This window comes from Rhodotorula paludigena (assembly GCF_050403205.1).
Source record: "Rhodotorula paludigena JCM10292 DNA, Rt_paludigena_JCM10292v1_ctg6, whole genome shotgun sequence".
Lineage (NCBI taxonomy): Eukaryota > Fungi > Basidiomycota > Microbotryomycetes > Sporidiobolales > Sporidiobolaceae > Rhodotorula > Rhodotorula paludigena.
In genome coordinates, this window is record NW_027481452.1 from 431,195 (window position 1) to 445,245 (window position 14,051).

A 14,051-nucleotide genomic window follows, 5' to 3' on the forward strand; every position below is an offset into this window, starting at 1 on the left:
TTGACTGTGAATAGATTGTTGCGTTTCTGAGCGGTTGGACCCTCGCCTGATCAGCTGAAAGTGTAGATAGTCTCTTGAGTTGTGAACGAGCGATTCACGCATATCGGGAAGAGCGATTATTGCGAATAGTCTTGTACAAGCACCTTCATGCCGCACTGCTCACCAGCCGTCCTCGACCCACCTCCCGTCCCCGATGTCGCGCAGATACTACCCATGCCACGCCTCGTCCGAAATGATGCCCGACCCGCCGCGCTTCCACCCGACCTGGTAGTCGTCGAGCCCGTCGAGGTCGGTCCACCAGATGTCCGGGCTTTCGCCCTTCCAGATCAGCGCGAAGCCGCACTCGTCGCGGACGCGGATGATGCGCTCGTGGAGCTTGCTGCTGAGCTCGTCGAAGAAGCTGTCGGTGAGGATGACGACTTCGAGCGTCTCGCCGAAGTGCTCCACTTGGTTAATCAGCCCGGCGCGGTCGAAATCCATCGGCCAGTAGAGCCCGTCAACGTCGAGAATCTCGAGCGGACAGTCGTGGAAGAGGGTGAGGAGCAGGAGCGTGTCGCGGTTGAGAAGCTTGAGATGGCGGAGACAGGGGAGCTGAACGGGAGGCGGCGGAAGCCCTTTGTCCTCGAGCCAGAGGTCGACGAACTCCAGAGTAGGAAAGTGGGTCAAGGTCGCTCCAATCTGCGAGCGTTGCACTTCGTCCGACCGGATACGGTCGAGCAGAAGCCGCAAGGATCGGAGAGGAAGCGAGATCTGAGCCAGCTCGAGCAAGATCGATTGGCCTGGGTTTCCGAACAGACCGAGGTGCGTCAGGCTCTGAAAACTCGCTAACGCTTGGAACGTCGGCCTGAGGTCGACCCGAAATACAAGAGAAAGGTTGAGGACGAGATGTCGCAAATGAAGGGGGTTGAGGCGGACGAGGACCGGCAGTCCGAGTGTCGCCACCGGGAGGCGGATCCGCGTCAACTTCGACAGAACCTTGTGCGCGAAGTAGTCGAAAGGCAATTCGTCGGCCGTGAGGAAGTGAGCGAGGAGGTCGTCCACGCCTTCGAGAGGAGGCAACTGAGCGAGGACGCGATACAAAGCATCGCGCGTAGCGATGTGCTCCACAACTATTGGGCGCAGCGACGAAGCATAGCGCTGCTCGGTCTCGACGAAGCGGACATGGCGACGGGTCGCGGGCGAGAGGTCGAAGAGGGTGTCGAAGCGGCGCTCGTCAAGGGTGATCGACTGCGAGCGCATGAGTCAGTCGTCGGAGCGGCTGTGTACAGGTCGCAGGGACTGTGAAGGCTGGCAGCAACGCTGACCTTCCAGAAGATGGGCGCTGCCAGCTGGTGGCACTCGCGGTCGACCTGAAGGATCGCCTCGAGCCTCGTGAGATCTTCCCAGCGGCCGTCGTCGATGGCCATCTCGATGATGAGCAGCTTGAGCTCGCTCGGGAGGCGGTTCCACGGCTTCGAAAGCTTCATCGCGGTGTCTCGAGCAAGGAGGAGCGGGGAGAAGGAGAACGACACGGGCAGCAGTGGGGACAAGCTGGGTCACCTCGTGGCACTATCTGAGCGTGTCTGCGCTGCTGCACGGTCTGCACAGGCTGCGCGAGGGCGAGCACGAGGAAGTGGACGGCGCAAGAGAATCCTCACCGCGACTTGAGCGCTCCCCACGTCGTCTTCGCGCCTTGCAGGACTCACAGGCACTCGCAGAGCGCACAGAAGCACTCTAGCTACCTCTAGGAGCTCGCCGCTGCTTTCTCCGCTCCGTTCCTCCCTCTCCCGGAAACCCTCCTTCGACTCTCGCTCGCAGCTCTCTCCACCATGGGCATCGACCTCCTGCTCCTCCAGAACGACAAGGGCGGCGACTTTGAGGGCGTCTGCGCCTCGCAGAAGAAGCGCTTTGCTTCCGAGGAGCTCGTCCACGATGTCCTCGCCATGTACAAGGACTGGACCAAGAGTGCGCCTCTTTCCTCGCAGTCCTGGTGCTTGTCGCTGTGTTGGGCTGATCAAACATCTACCGGTAACAGCCCAGTTCGAGGCGCAGCAGCTCAAGAAGGATGTTAACAAGCTGCAGAAGGAGATTGGCCTCAAGATGAAGGTTCGTCCCGCCCTCAACGCCGGCATGTGCTGCCCCCCACCTGTATTCAGCGCTAACGGCAAGCTCAACTCGTGTGCGCAAACAGAACAAGGAGAACGCCGACGAGCTCAAGGCGCAGAAGGCAGAGCTGGACGCCCAGATTGCCGCCCTCGACGCGAAGGCACAGGAGACCGAGACGACCATGCGCAAGAAGGGCAACACGATCGGCAACATCGTCCACCCGAGTGTGCCCGTCAGCGACAACGAGGTGCGCGGTCCTCCTGGCTTGGCGCAAGTCTAACCGTTGGGCGCGCTGACCTTCCCTCTTGCCTTTGTCGTTCCCGTGTCCAGGACAACAACGAGGTCGTCCGGACATTCTACCCGAAGGACGCGAACGGCGACTCGGCACCGCCCGTCAAGGGCGCGGGCCTCACGATGAAGGAGGGCGTCCTCTCGCACCACGAGGTCATGTACCGCCTCGGCATGCTCGAGATGGAGCGCGGTGCGTCTCGCTATCCTGTGTATTCGCGGATCCTGGGCTCATCGATTGCGGTCATACAGGCACGAAGGTTGCGGGTCACCGTGGCTACTACCTCGTCGGCGATGGTGTCGACCTAAACCAGGCTCTCATTTCGTGCGGTCTCGACTTCCTGCGGGCGAAAGACTTCAAGAAGGTCCAGCCGCCGTTCTTCATGAACAAGGCTATGATGGGCAAGACGGCGCAGCTTGAGGAGTTTGACGAGGCGCTGTACAAGGTGCGTCTGCTGATCCGGACTGTACGCCGCCATGGCTGACTCGTCTGTAATGCGCTCTCACAGCTCGAGGGCTCGAACGAGGACACGGAGAAGTACCTCATCGCGACGTCGGAGCAGCCCATCTCGGCCATGCACGCCGACGAGTGGTTCGACCAGCCCAACGAGCAGCTCCCGATCAAGTACGCGGGCTACTCGACCTGCTTCCGCAAGGAGGCCGGCTCGTCTGGCCGTGATGTCCTCGGTGTCTTCCGTGTCCACCAGTTCGAGAAGGTCGAGCAGGTGCGTCTACCCATGACTCGTACGGTGCATGGATTGACTGACTGGTTGATCGTCGCAGTTCTGCATCACCGACCCGTCCTCGTCGTGGGAGATGTTTGACCAGATGATCGCCAACTCGGAGGAGTTCTACCAGGCGCTCGGCCTCCCGTACCAGCTCATCGCGATCGTCTCGGGCGCGCTCAACAACGCCGCAGCCAAGAAGTACGACCTCGAGGCGTGGTTCCCGCACCAGGGCGAGTACAAGGAGCTCGTCTCGGTCTCGAACTGCACCGACTACCGTGCGTCCCGGTCCTCGACACCGCTGTCTTTCGCCTGTCTCGCGGATAGATGCTGATGCCCTCCAATCCGGCTCGCACAGAATCTCGCAGCCTCGAGGTGCGCTGCGGCATCAAGAAGCAGGGCGACACGAAGAAGGTCTACGTCCACATGCTCAACGGCACGCTCTGCGCGACCGAGCGCGCCCTGTGCTGCATCGTCGAGAACTATCAGACTGCCGAGGTACGTCAACATGGTTGCTCTCATCGTCGAAGCGAGGCCATGCCCTAACTGACAATGCCTGTTCCTCCAGGGTGTCGTCATCCCCGAGCCGATGCGCAAGTACATGCAGGGCCGCGAGTTCCTCCCGTACGTGCGGGATCTGCCCACGACCTCTGCGGCCAAGCCGGCGAAGAAGAAGCACTAGTGGTCGTTTGTCTAGACGGGGGCGGCTCTTCGCAAGTTTCATTGGTTTCACTCGGATGCTCGCGTGTTGCCGGTAAAACGAGAGAGTGGCATAGCGACAGGCGAACGAAAGTGTGTAGCGCAAAGTAAGGGATGCAGCTGATACGAAGGTGAGGGAAATGCGATGGAAAGGGCACGTAACTAGGTACAACGGAGGAGACGCCTTCCTTCTACCGGACCGAGATGCCCGTCTTGCCCTTGCGGCCGATCCCGTCATTCTCGTCGACCTCCTTGCCCGACAGCATGCGCCCGGCGCCGCCCATCCCGCCCTTGCTCTTCGCCGCGCAGTCAAAGATCTTCCAGAATTTGAGGTCCTCGTCGCTGCTCGCGGTCGCGACCGTCGTCCCGTCGGGGCTGATGCACGAGTGGAGAATGCGCGTGCGGTGCGCGTGCGGGACGTCGGCGATCTTGGTCAGGGACGGGTACGACCACAGCGCGAGGTGGTGGTCCGGCACGCCGTGCGTCGACAGGAGCTCCTTGGCGTGCGGGTTCCACTTGAGCGACGTCACTTGCGACGTCGTGACGAGGCTGTTGAGCCGCGCAGACTGCGTGGTGTTCCAGAAGTGGATCGTGCGGTCGGACGAGCCGCCGCCGGACGCAAGCAGCGACGAGTTCCACGGGCACCATGCGAGGGCCTGTGCAGACGAAAAGTCAGCGAAGGGTCAACGATTCCGAAAACACTCGAGACTCGCCTTCACGGCCGCCGTGTGGTTCGTCTTGCTCATCTTAGGCGCGGTGGTCATGCGACCATCCCAGACGTTGACGACGTTGTCGTTCCCGCCCGAGGCAAGCAGCTGTGATGACTCTTTGGTGAGCAACGCATTTCGGCGAGACGAGCCAAAGCCGAACACACCCCTTGCCCGCCGCCCGACAACCCACCGGCAATCTCTGGCCGCCACTCGAGCCCACACACCTCGCCTCGATGACCCTTGAGTTGCGCGACGCAGTGCTGCGCAATGCGGACGTCCGAGTTCCAGATCTCGCCGCTGCGACACCCGCTCGCGACGATGGCGCCGGACCAGCTCAGGCTCGGCACGCGGCTCGGATGGCCCTGCATCGTGCGCACGAGCTGGCCTGCGCAGACGTCGTAGATCTGTACGGGACCCGACGCGAGCCCGACGGCGAGGTGCGAGCCGTCCTCGGTGAACTTGAGCGAGCACACGTACTCGTCGCCCTCGGTCAGGACGCTCGAGTCGGCGTTGGACCCGCCGACTTGGCACAGCTCGGTCACGTCGCCCGTCGCGGCGTTCCAGACGTAGACGCTCTCGGCGAGACCGATCGCGAGGAGATTGGTCCACGACCAGTCGATCAGGTTGAGGTAGTAGTCGTCGAGCATGCCCGGCGCGTCGAGCACACGGTCTGGCTGCGTAGGGATGCGCCGTCTAGATGCGGCATTGGCAGCCGAGGACGAGGAAGCGGCGGACCCCTTGTTAGGCAGGCGAGCATACTGAGCGAGGAGGGAAGAGTGCTCTGTCTGGGGCGGCGGCGGCTCGGCGAAGAAGGAGAGGATGCGCTGGTCCGAGTTGATGCCGAGCGACTTGGACAGGTCGGCCGTGTGCTGAGCGTCTTCGGCGCTTTGCGGAGCGGTATCGGACCCCGACGACGAGGAATTGTGCAGGAGGATCGGACCCGTGTGGTCGCCATTGCCGCTCGTCTGCCGCGAAGGGATGTAGCGGTCGTACTGTGTGACACTCGAGTCAGCATGCACAGTCTGCGTGTAGCAGTTCGGACGTACGTGGCGGCCCTTCTTGCTGGGACTACGCTTCGAGTCGCCCGCAAGCGCACTCGGGTCCCAGTCGTTGCTCACGACACCACTCCTGCCAACTCCTCCGCCTGCAGCCAGTCCGCTAGCCTTTGACGGACTGCCTCTCCGACTCGGCACGTCGAGCGTGCCCGTGAGGTTGCCCGTGTGGTCGTCGTCGCCCGAGTAGCGCGAGCGGGTCGATTTTGACGGGCTCGCGCTCGTCTTTTTCCGGGTCGTCTGGGTGGTCGAGACAGAGGGCGCAAAGATGGACTTGGCGGGTGCACGGCTGGCAGCCTTAGCGCCGAGGGAGCGGGCAGGCGAGAGCGAGGGTCCGTTGAGGTTGAGTGATGCGAGCGGGCGGGACGGCGAGTCGAGGAGGGCGCCGCGCGAGCCCTTGGTCGGAGAGCGAGACATTGCGCACGCTGTGAGGAGCTGCACTTGAGCCCACAGCGGCAAGCGAGAGTCTGGACGCCAGGCAGGCGGAAGCACCTGCACTGGCTGGAGAGACGGAGTTGACTTCAGGAGAGGCGGGGAAAGGCCGCCGCATCCGGGCCGAAATGAAGTCGGAGCCTCTTCGCGAGCTGCGGGCCTCGGCCTTGCTTGGTCTGCACTCGTTCCCCGGCGAGGAACCGCTACGGCACCGCCCTCCTCTCGTTCTTCTTGCTTGCACCGTCTCGCCGGAACCGCTTGGTGGAGCTTATCGCCGCACGCCACACCAGCGCACTTCCTCGCGGGCGAGGAATCCGCTCACCTCGCGCTCGACATGGCCGCCGCGCCACCTTTCGCCGTGACAGACTCGCCGGCAGCACCGCACAGCCCGTCTGCTATTGTCGAGTCGACGCATATCGTCAGTACAGACAACGAGGGTGTGGAGGAGCAGTTTGCCGATGCAGAGGGGAACGGATCGGCAGCGAACGATGTTGAGAAGGACGCTCCCGCTGAAGCACCTCGACCAAAGGTGCGCTTGCCTTCCCCGCCCCGCGCAATTTGCGACTCTCCCGCTGACGGTCACGTCACAGCTATCGACACGTTCAAGCCAGCAAAGCCTGAGCTCGACGCTCGCCGCAAGTTCTCTCGCCGACACTCCGACTACCCGTGCGGGTCCACTTCCTCCTGCACGGCGGACGAGTGAGACTGTTGCTCTCGTGGAGACGCCAGACGACAACGAGATCGAGGCGCTCACCGAGGGAGCGTCAGTGCAGCCCCGGGAGCGGCAGAGCTCGCTCACTCCCAGCGAGGAGAACCTCTTATTCCCGTCGGCCAAGCCCGCCGAAGACCCGCGGCGTGCGTCGGTCGACGGTAGCGCGAGTATGCGCAGCTTGCGCAGCAAGTCGAGCAAGTCCAGCTCGGCAGCTCCGCGACCGCACGCTTTCGCGACGGCGAAGAGCTACTTCCCGCTCGTTTCCGATCCGAAGAAGCGCAAGGCAGACGCAGCGACATCTTCGCCTGTATCATCAACGCCAACGCCGAACGATGCGCCGCTTCCGCCCGCGGTACCAGCCATTGGCCCACAATCTGAGCTGCCGCGCGAGCAGTCGTCGTCCTCCCTCGCTTCCTCCACCGCACCTTCCCGTCAGCCCGTGTTCCCTACCATTGCGCCGAGCCGCTCCGCCAGCTCTAGCGTCTTCCCGCTGGTCAAGTCGCCTGGAGCGACAACGACCCCGCCCGCTTCAGATGCGGCGTCGACCTGGTCCGGCTCCGCTTCAGCAGTTTCTCCCGCGCCGGCTCGCACGCCTTCATCCGCGCCAACTCGCGCAACATCTCCCCCCGCTTCTTCCTATGCACCTTCGATCGCACAAACGAACCGCTCGGGTGGCACGGCCGCAACTAAGCGCAGGACCTCGCAGCCCTTCGTTCCCTCCTACGTTGCCTCTCAAGCGCCTTCCTACGCCGAGTCCTTCTACGCGACATCGGCCGAGCCCATCGGGCCTACTTCGATCTTCGCCAACCCGACGCCGCAGCAACGCCCTCTTTCAGACCTCCTGCCGAAGAAGAAGCTTTCGAGCCTCTTCGGCGGGAGCAAGAAGAAGAGTGCCGCGCCCACCCAGAGCGCCGCGGCCGCAGGGCGGGGCAAGAGCGCGCTGATCCTCGACGCGGCGCTCACGACGTCGCAGACGTGGGCCGCGCACCGCGGCGAGCAGAGCCGCATGCCCGCGTTCGGTCCGCCCGCGGGCTACCGCCCCGCGCACCAGGTCCGGCGGCAGCAGGAGGAAGCGGCTGCTGCGGCTGCTGCAGCGGGAGGGGCCGTCGCGCAGATGGGGGGCGGCGGCGAGGATCCCGTCTCGCAGGCGGCGATCGCCGAGGCGTTTGCGCGCAACAGCGCGCATCAGCAAGGTGGCGGAGTCGGTACTGCCGGCGTAGCGAGGCGGGACAGCGTCATGTCGATGGGATCGGTCGCCGACATTGCTTCGCCGGCGAGCGGCAGCGGCGGAGCCTTTCCTATACGGCGGGACATTTTTGCGACGAAGCCGCGCCCGAAACCGAGCGCGGCGGGAGGAGCAGCCGAAGGTGCGGCAGGTCCGCAAGCTGTGCAGACGGGCTTGGGTATCGCTTGAGACGGAAGGTTAGCGCGTAGATCTCGCAGACTGGCCCTCTTTGTGCTTGTAGAACACCTCGCTCCGGTTTATGCTCTTGATTGTTGTCGTCGGAATACAAAGTTCGCATGCTTGTTCCCACTGGTCGGAAGTGAGTAGATAAAGTCTATTACGCGCATGCGCCTCCTTCCTTCTTCTACTAGGCCTCCTCTGCCCCATCTCGCGGCGTCGCGGTCCCGCTCCTCTGCCTGCGCGACTCCTCCTCTTCCGCAAAGCTTCCCGGCAGCGCATACTCCTTCAACGGCAGGCTCGTCAAAAAGCACGCGAAGCCGACGCCGAGGCCGAGGAGGAAGACGGCGCGCAGGGCGAGGCGGTACGACTCGCGCGCGGCGAGCTGCAGCACGGGCGGGAGCCAGCGGATCGAGGTCGCCACGTGCCGGATCTTGTCGATGATCTCTGCCGAGCCGGGACCGCGGATGCGTTGTGAGAGCTCGGAGGTGAGGACGGACTGGAGCAGAGAGGCACTCGAAGCGACGCCGACGACCTGTTGGAGACAGCGTCAGTCGGGGACCGCGCTCGACCCGAGGATATGGCTTACCTGGCCGACATAGCGGAAGAGGTAGGTCAAGCCCGTCGCAGTGGCCATGTCCGCGCGATCAACCGAGGCAATGAGAGCAACTGCAGTGCCGATAAAGTTAGAAAACGCTCGGAATACTGTTGAAAACGCTCCAGCTCACTCAGCGTGGCGGTGATGAAGGACCCGAAACCGAAGCCGCTCGGTAGGATGGCGAGCCACGAGTGAACCCAGCCGCTCTTCTCGGTGAGGAAGACGAACGAGACGAGCGAGATGAGTGGGAGAATGGACGAGGCGACGATGAGCCAGTAGTAACGGCCCGTCCGCCGAATGATCTGCGGACCGACGCTTTAGCGATTGCTCCGAATGGGCGAGTGCAGCAGGAACGTACAAAGCCCGCGAAGAGCGAGCCTGCCGAGAGGGCAACCGAGTTCGGCAGCAGGTGCGCGCCGGCGCCCGAGGCAGTGTTGCCCTTAACGATTTCGAAGAACTGCGGGTAGAAGTACAGGATCTGGGCGAGTATACCCTTGTTAGCAAGCAGTCCAGTTGATTTTGATCTACGCAAGAAACGCACCGAAAAGGACACGAACGAGGTCGTGAAGTTTCCGAGAGCGACGAAGAGGCCATTGCGCTCGCGAAGGATGCGCAAGGGCATGACTGGCTCGGCGGACCAGAACGCCTCGACCGACACGAACGCGATACCGAAGACGACGAAGGTGATGAGCGGGACCCAGACGAACGGGCTGGACCAGGGCAGGTTCCGGTCGTTCTTGTAGGAGAGGGAGAAGAGGAGCGAGCCGAGCTGCAAGGTCCGTTCACAAGTCAGCTCGACATATCAGGCGCCGTTTCGGAGCATCGATTGCGCACACTCAGCACAAGGGTGAGCGAGCCCAGGTAGTCGATGCGGCGGATCATCTCGCGCTTGCTCTTGCCCTGTCCAGGGATCCGATAGCGCAGGTTGCGGAAGACGAGGATCGCCGCGATAAAGAGGATCGGGAGCTGGCCTGTAGAACCTGCTGTTAGAGGACGAACTGCAATTGTCCGAGGGATGAAACTCGCCGAGGAAAGCGGTGCGCCATCCAAGCCGGTCCGAAATGAATCCGCCGAGAGGACCGCCGAGACCCGAACCAGCTCCGAACCACAAGTTGGCTGTGGCGACGAACCCGTCAGCCTCGCAAGCGTGAGTGAAGAAGCCGTCAACGCACCGAGACCCTGGAAGAGGGCGCGCTGCTTGAGCGGGATGAGGTCGGACGCGACAATCGACGAGACGGCCATCAAGCCTCCGCCTGCAGCACGCTGGGTCAGCTAAGCTCGACTCGGCCAGGAGACGCTCTTCAGACGCACCGCCCATGCCAGCAATAAGCCTGCCCACGAGCAGGGAAACCATCGAAGGCGCCAGCCCGCACAGTGCCGTCCCGCTCGTGAAGAGTGTCAAGGCGATGAGAAGCGCTGTGCGGCGCCCAATGATGTCGGCGAGGCGGCCATACAGCGGCGTGAACGTTGCAGTGCTCAGGAGGTACGAGGTACCGAGCAGGCCGGCCTGGTTGGACCGCTTGAAAGAGGAAGAGACGTCCGAGATGAGGGTCGCAACCTGCGGGTGTCGCAACACGTTAGCTCAAGCCCGGCTCAGAAGAGCTAGACTGCGTACGATCGTTCCGTCCAGTGCACCCAGCTGCAAGCCGGTCGCCAAGTCAGCTCGTCTCGGTGCAATCAGCTGGAGTGGGGAACGCACGAAGACGCCGAGCCAGACGGCCACGAGGATGGCGTTGCGCTTGCGCGTGGGCAGCTTGGTCGGGTCCTCGAGCTCGTCATCGGCAGAGACAGGCGCGCGGTCGGCGAGGAGCGGCGAACGCTCATCGGGTCGAGCGGATGGTGCCATCGCGCAAACAGTCAGGCGCAACGCAAGCGACTCTGATAAGCAGTGGTAGTGGCTGTGAGCCCTTCAAGCGGCTCAGTCGTCTCGCAAGCTACTGGCGACGAGAGCAGCGCGAGCTCGAAGGACGACCGCCTCCTCGTGCCGGCTCGGCCGACCGGAGTTCAACTCGCCGAAGTCGTTCTTTTCAACCGTTCGATTATGGCACGCTTGCAAGGCCATAAGCAGGGCAGTGTTTCCAGTCGGAGCAGAAAGGAGCGCGGACCTCTTCTCTCGTACTTCCGCGTTCGAATACACTCGCGAGGCAAAGCTGGCATTCCCACTCTTCACGAGCTCTTCCCCGCCGCCTCCTGCTTGACCTTGTACCTCACTAGCTCGAGCGCCGTATTGGCGTCCTCGCGTGCGCTGTGCCCGACCGTGGGATCGCCCGTTTGTACGAACTGCGGAAGCGAGATCTTTGGTGAGGGCTTGCGGCTAGGTGCAGTTGGGGGACAGGCTGACCTTGCGCAGTACTTCTTTGGCCAGGTTGCGGAGGGAGTGGCGGACGGTGCCACCGGCAGGATGAGGGAAGAGCTGTGCGCGATGTCAAGGGTGAGCACACCAGCCGGCTGAAAAAGCGACTCATCGGTATGAAAGCGAGTAAGCGCACTATCGCCGTATCGATGACCTTGTCATGCACCAGTCTCAGCGCCTTGAGATCGTTCTCGACGCCATGTCCGACGAAGATCGTCTCCTGGTCGACAAACTGCGCGAGCGCCCTCCTCACGCCGGGCACGTCGAGCGCCGCCTTGTCCAGATCGCCCTCCTGCACGCCGCTGAAGCGCGTGTTGAGGTCGAGTACGGCGACGCCGGGCGGAGGGCGGACGTGCTCGTCGAGGAGGACCGAGCCGGAAGAAGAGAGGACCGTGACGCGTGCGAGCGACATGCCCGACGTAGTGTAGATCATCTCGCAGTCGAGTGCGACGATGTCGACGGCCGGAGGGAGATCGGAAGAGGCGGGAGGGCGGAGCTTCGAGGACGAGATGAAGGGGACGCGAGAGTGGAGGACGGCGGGGTCTTCGTCCTGCGCATGGCGAATCAGCGTTGCCGTGAGAACTAGCAATTGCAGGACGTACCTTGAAGACGTGGGGTCCGATTTGACAAGGTGCTGCAGCGACTGCGGGACAGCAAGAATAGACTCGCTGCTTTGTCCCTGTTCGTGACGAGCAAGTCAGCCGTAAGCTAGGCATTTCGGCCAGACAATGTGAATGCAGACGTACCTCCAATCTTTTCCGTCACCATACGTCCAAAGTGGTAGTGGCACGCCTGCCGGTCGTCCTGAGGGAAGCGAGACCCGTCGTCACAGCGACCTTCTCAATCGCCGTCCCGTCCAAGCCAGAGACGCACCTCGTCCAGCTCGCTGCGCACCACAAATTCCTTCTTGCACCGGTCGCAGTTGCGCGGGTTCCCCTCCTCCGTCAACGCGTCTCCGCCCGGCCCTGGCGGGAGCTCGACGACGTAGTCAAACTCGCGCAGCCGGTCCTTGGCGTGCACGAATCTCGCGACCCTCGCGCGCGTCAGCCGCCCCTTCTCCTCCTCGGCAAGCTTGGCTGCGCGCGCCGCCTCGTCCTCGAGCGTGCCCGTGTCATCGAGCGAGCGCGCAGGCGGGCGCTTCTTGAGGCGCGCGAGGGCGCTGATGACGCTGTTGCGGTACGTCGCCTTGGTCGCGCGCGAGAAGAGGTGCTCCTCCTGTGCGAGCGAGTGCTGCGAAGCGAGCTGCTGCCGGAGGGACGAGGGGAGGATTCCGGGCGTGTAGATTTCGAGAAACCTGCGGCGAGCGGAACGAGGGTTAGCAATGTCGCGAGAGCGGAACGATCTGATTGGGCCCACTGGTTGTACAGCGCGTTGACCATCTTTTGCCGGGTGACTGTTGGCGTGTGTGCCGTGCCCTTTGGCATCGGTAGACGCGGCGGACCCGCCTGACAGTGAGAAAGGCCGGAGTGAGCGGGTTTCGAGCAGGATCGAGCGAGCACACGCACATTCGGCAAGTCGTCGAGCGTCACCTTGGAGCTCGAAGCACGCGAAGCGCCTCCATTGGTCGCCGCAGCGGGGCCAGGGCGGCTGGCAGACGAGGTCGAGGGAGGGGAGGTGGGGTTGGAGAGGCCGACGAGCTGCTTGACGCGCTCCTGTGTCTGCTCGGCGCGCGCAGCCTTCTTCGCAGCAGTCACTCCTCCTGCTGGGCTGGCAGCTGCACGTTTCTGGGGGACCGTCGGGGCGGGAGCAGGCGCAGAAGCACTCTGGGCTGATGGCGGGCGGGAGCGGGGCGGAGCGTGCGAGCTGAAGAGGCAGTTGGGGACCTTGCACGTGCTCCAGTCGGGGCACAGCCCAAATAGCCTCGCAGTCGGGAACATCGCCTCGCGCGAGCACACGGCGGCCGAAAAGCGAAGAGCGACTCTCTCGGGCTCCTTCCGCTTTGTCCCCCCGCCCAGACTCGTGCAGAGTGACTCTACTGCTGCCAGTATGCCTGTGCTAGACCCGCAGGCTATCGAGCGAGCGCCTCCAGCCCGCCCTGACGAAGCTGGCCCCTCCTCCTCCTTCTCCTCGACTTCCCCACGTGCCGACGACCCCGCGCCCATCCCGCGCGACGGCGACGAGACCATCGCCTGCCTCCCCGCGACGACCGCCTCGGACGGCTCGCGCGTCGCCGTGTGCCGCGTGCGCCCCTCGAAGCGCGTCCTCATCCCCCCGCCCCAGTTTGGCCTCGTCGAGGAGGGCCTCTTCCGCTCGGGCCAGCCGGGCGAACTCAACTTCTCGTTCCTCGAGCGTGTCGGGCTCAAAACTGTCCTCTGGCTCGCACCCGAGGCGCCCAACGAACCCTTGTGCGTTCACTGCCGGTCACGCCCGCTCATGCAGATGCAGCTCTAGCTGACTCCGTGGGCTCCTGAATGGTTTTTCTGTGGCCCTGCACAGCCAGCAGTTTGCCCGCGAGCACTCGATCGCGCTGCACCATCTCGGCGCCGACGACTACGCAGCGACGTACGACCCGCTGACCGAAGACACGGTCCTGCACGCGCTCGACCTCATCCTCAACCCGGACAACGCGCCGCTCCTCGTGTGCTGCAACCAGGGGCGGCACCGCACGGGGACCGTCTGCGGCGTGCTGCGCAAGCTGCAGAGGTGGAACCTCGTGAGCATCCTCGAGGAGTACAGGCGGTACGCCGGGCCCAAAGTCCGCGTGCTGAACGAGCAGGTGCGCTGTGCCTCTCATCGTGTCAGTGATGGCCAACCCTGGGACCCGAGGCTGACTGCCGATGTCCGGCGGCACGACGCAGTTCATCGAGCTCTTCGACGTTTCGATCTGCCAAGTCCCGCCGCTACCTGCGCAAGCAACGGCCTGATCCTCCTGCGCACTCTCTATGTAGCTTTCGTAGCTTTCGCACATGTTGTTGTACGGCTCGCCGTTTCTTTCCTGGCGCTTTCCACATTCATGAGAGCTGTTGATGTGATAGCGTTACAACAACTCGGATAG

The 14,051-nt window shown here is 63.4% G+C and overlaps 7 protein-coding genes across 7 annotated transcripts; 3 read left to right on the forward strand and 4 right to left on the reverse strand.

Annotated features, from left to right (window-relative positions):
* Positions 1 to 207: 207 nt before the first annotated feature.
* On the reverse strand, positions 208 to 1,466 carry JCM10292_003173 (uncharacterized protein; the record flags this gene model as incomplete). Its single annotated transcript, XM_076646897.1, has 2 exons — positions 208 to 1,227; positions 1,305 to 1,466. The coding sequence occupies 2 exons, from the start codon at positions 1,464 to 1,466 to the stop codon at positions 208 to 210; spliced, it is 1,182 nt and encodes a 393-aa protein (XP_076507658.1).
* A 342-nt stretch (positions 1,467 to 1,808) lies between these two features.
* Positions 1,809 to 3,780, forward strand: SES1 (serine--tRNA ligase SES1; the record flags this gene model as incomplete). Its single annotated transcript, XM_076646898.1, has 9 exons — positions 1,809 to 1,944; positions 2,015 to 2,085; positions 2,171 to 2,332; positions 2,416 to 2,566; positions 2,626 to 2,819; positions 2,883 to 3,098; positions 3,157 to 3,376; positions 3,457 to 3,596; positions 3,667 to 3,780. The coding sequence occupies 9 exons, from the start codon at positions 1,809 to 1,811 to the stop codon at positions 3,778 to 3,780; spliced, it is 1,404 nt and encodes a 467-aa protein (XP_076507659.1).
* Positions 3,781 to 3,988: 208 nt separating this feature from the next.
* JCM10292_003175 (WD40 repeat domain-containing protein) lies at positions 3,989 to 5,976 on the reverse strand (the record flags this gene model as incomplete). The annotated part of the gene is made up of 4 exons (XM_076646899.1): positions 3,989 to 4,453; positions 4,511 to 4,612; positions 4,672 to 5,499; positions 5,554 to 5,976. The coding sequence occupies 4 exons, from the start codon at positions 5,974 to 5,976 to the stop codon at positions 3,989 to 3,991; spliced, it is 1,818 nt and encodes a 605-aa protein (XP_076507660.1).
* Positions 5,977 to 6,325: 349 nt separating this feature from the next.
* Positions 6,326 to 8,117, forward strand: JCM10292_003176 (uncharacterized protein; the record flags this gene model as incomplete). Its single annotated transcript, XM_076646900.1, has 2 exons — positions 6,326 to 6,520; positions 6,582 to 8,117. The coding sequence occupies 2 exons, from the start codon at positions 6,326 to 6,328 to the stop codon at positions 8,115 to 8,117; spliced, it is 1,731 nt and encodes a 576-aa protein (XP_076507661.1).
* A 178-nt stretch (positions 8,118 to 8,295) lies between these two features.
* JCM10292_003177 (uncharacterized protein) lies at positions 8,296 to 10,549 on the reverse strand (the record flags this gene model as incomplete). The annotated part of the gene is made up of 11 exons (XM_076646901.1): positions 8,296 to 8,640; positions 8,695 to 8,774; positions 8,834 to 9,005; positions 9,062 to 9,181; positions 9,245 to 9,472; positions 9,538 to 9,683; positions 9,730 to 9,819; positions 9,876 to 9,956; positions 10,015 to 10,261; positions 10,319 to 10,342; positions 10,403 to 10,549. 11 exons carry the CDS (start codon positions 10,547 to 10,549, stop codon positions 8,296 to 8,298), a joined length of 1,680 nt encoding a protein of 559 aa, XP_076507662.1.
* Positions 10,550 to 10,869: 320 nt separating this feature from the next.
* On the reverse strand, positions 10,870 to 12,933 carry JCM10292_003178 (uncharacterized protein; the record flags this gene model as incomplete). Its single annotated transcript, XM_076646902.1, has 8 exons — positions 10,870 to 10,983; positions 11,045 to 11,116; positions 11,193 to 11,606; positions 11,659 to 11,735; positions 11,803 to 11,860; positions 11,930 to 12,350; positions 12,413 to 12,501; positions 12,562 to 12,933. 8 exons carry the CDS (start codon positions 12,931 to 12,933, stop codon positions 10,870 to 10,872), a joined length of 1,617 nt encoding a protein of 538 aa, XP_076507663.1.
* A 109-nt stretch (positions 12,934 to 13,042) lies between these two features.
* Positions 13,043 to 13,920, forward strand: JCM10292_003179 (protein-tyrosine phosphatase OCA1 family protein; the record flags this gene model as incomplete). Its single annotated transcript, XM_076646903.1, has 3 exons — positions 13,043 to 13,401; positions 13,493 to 13,772; positions 13,855 to 13,920. The coding sequence occupies 3 exons, from the start codon at positions 13,043 to 13,045 to the stop codon at positions 13,918 to 13,920; spliced, it is 705 nt and encodes a 234-aa protein (XP_076507664.1).
* Between the last annotated feature and the right edge of the window lie 131 nt (positions 13,921 to 14,051).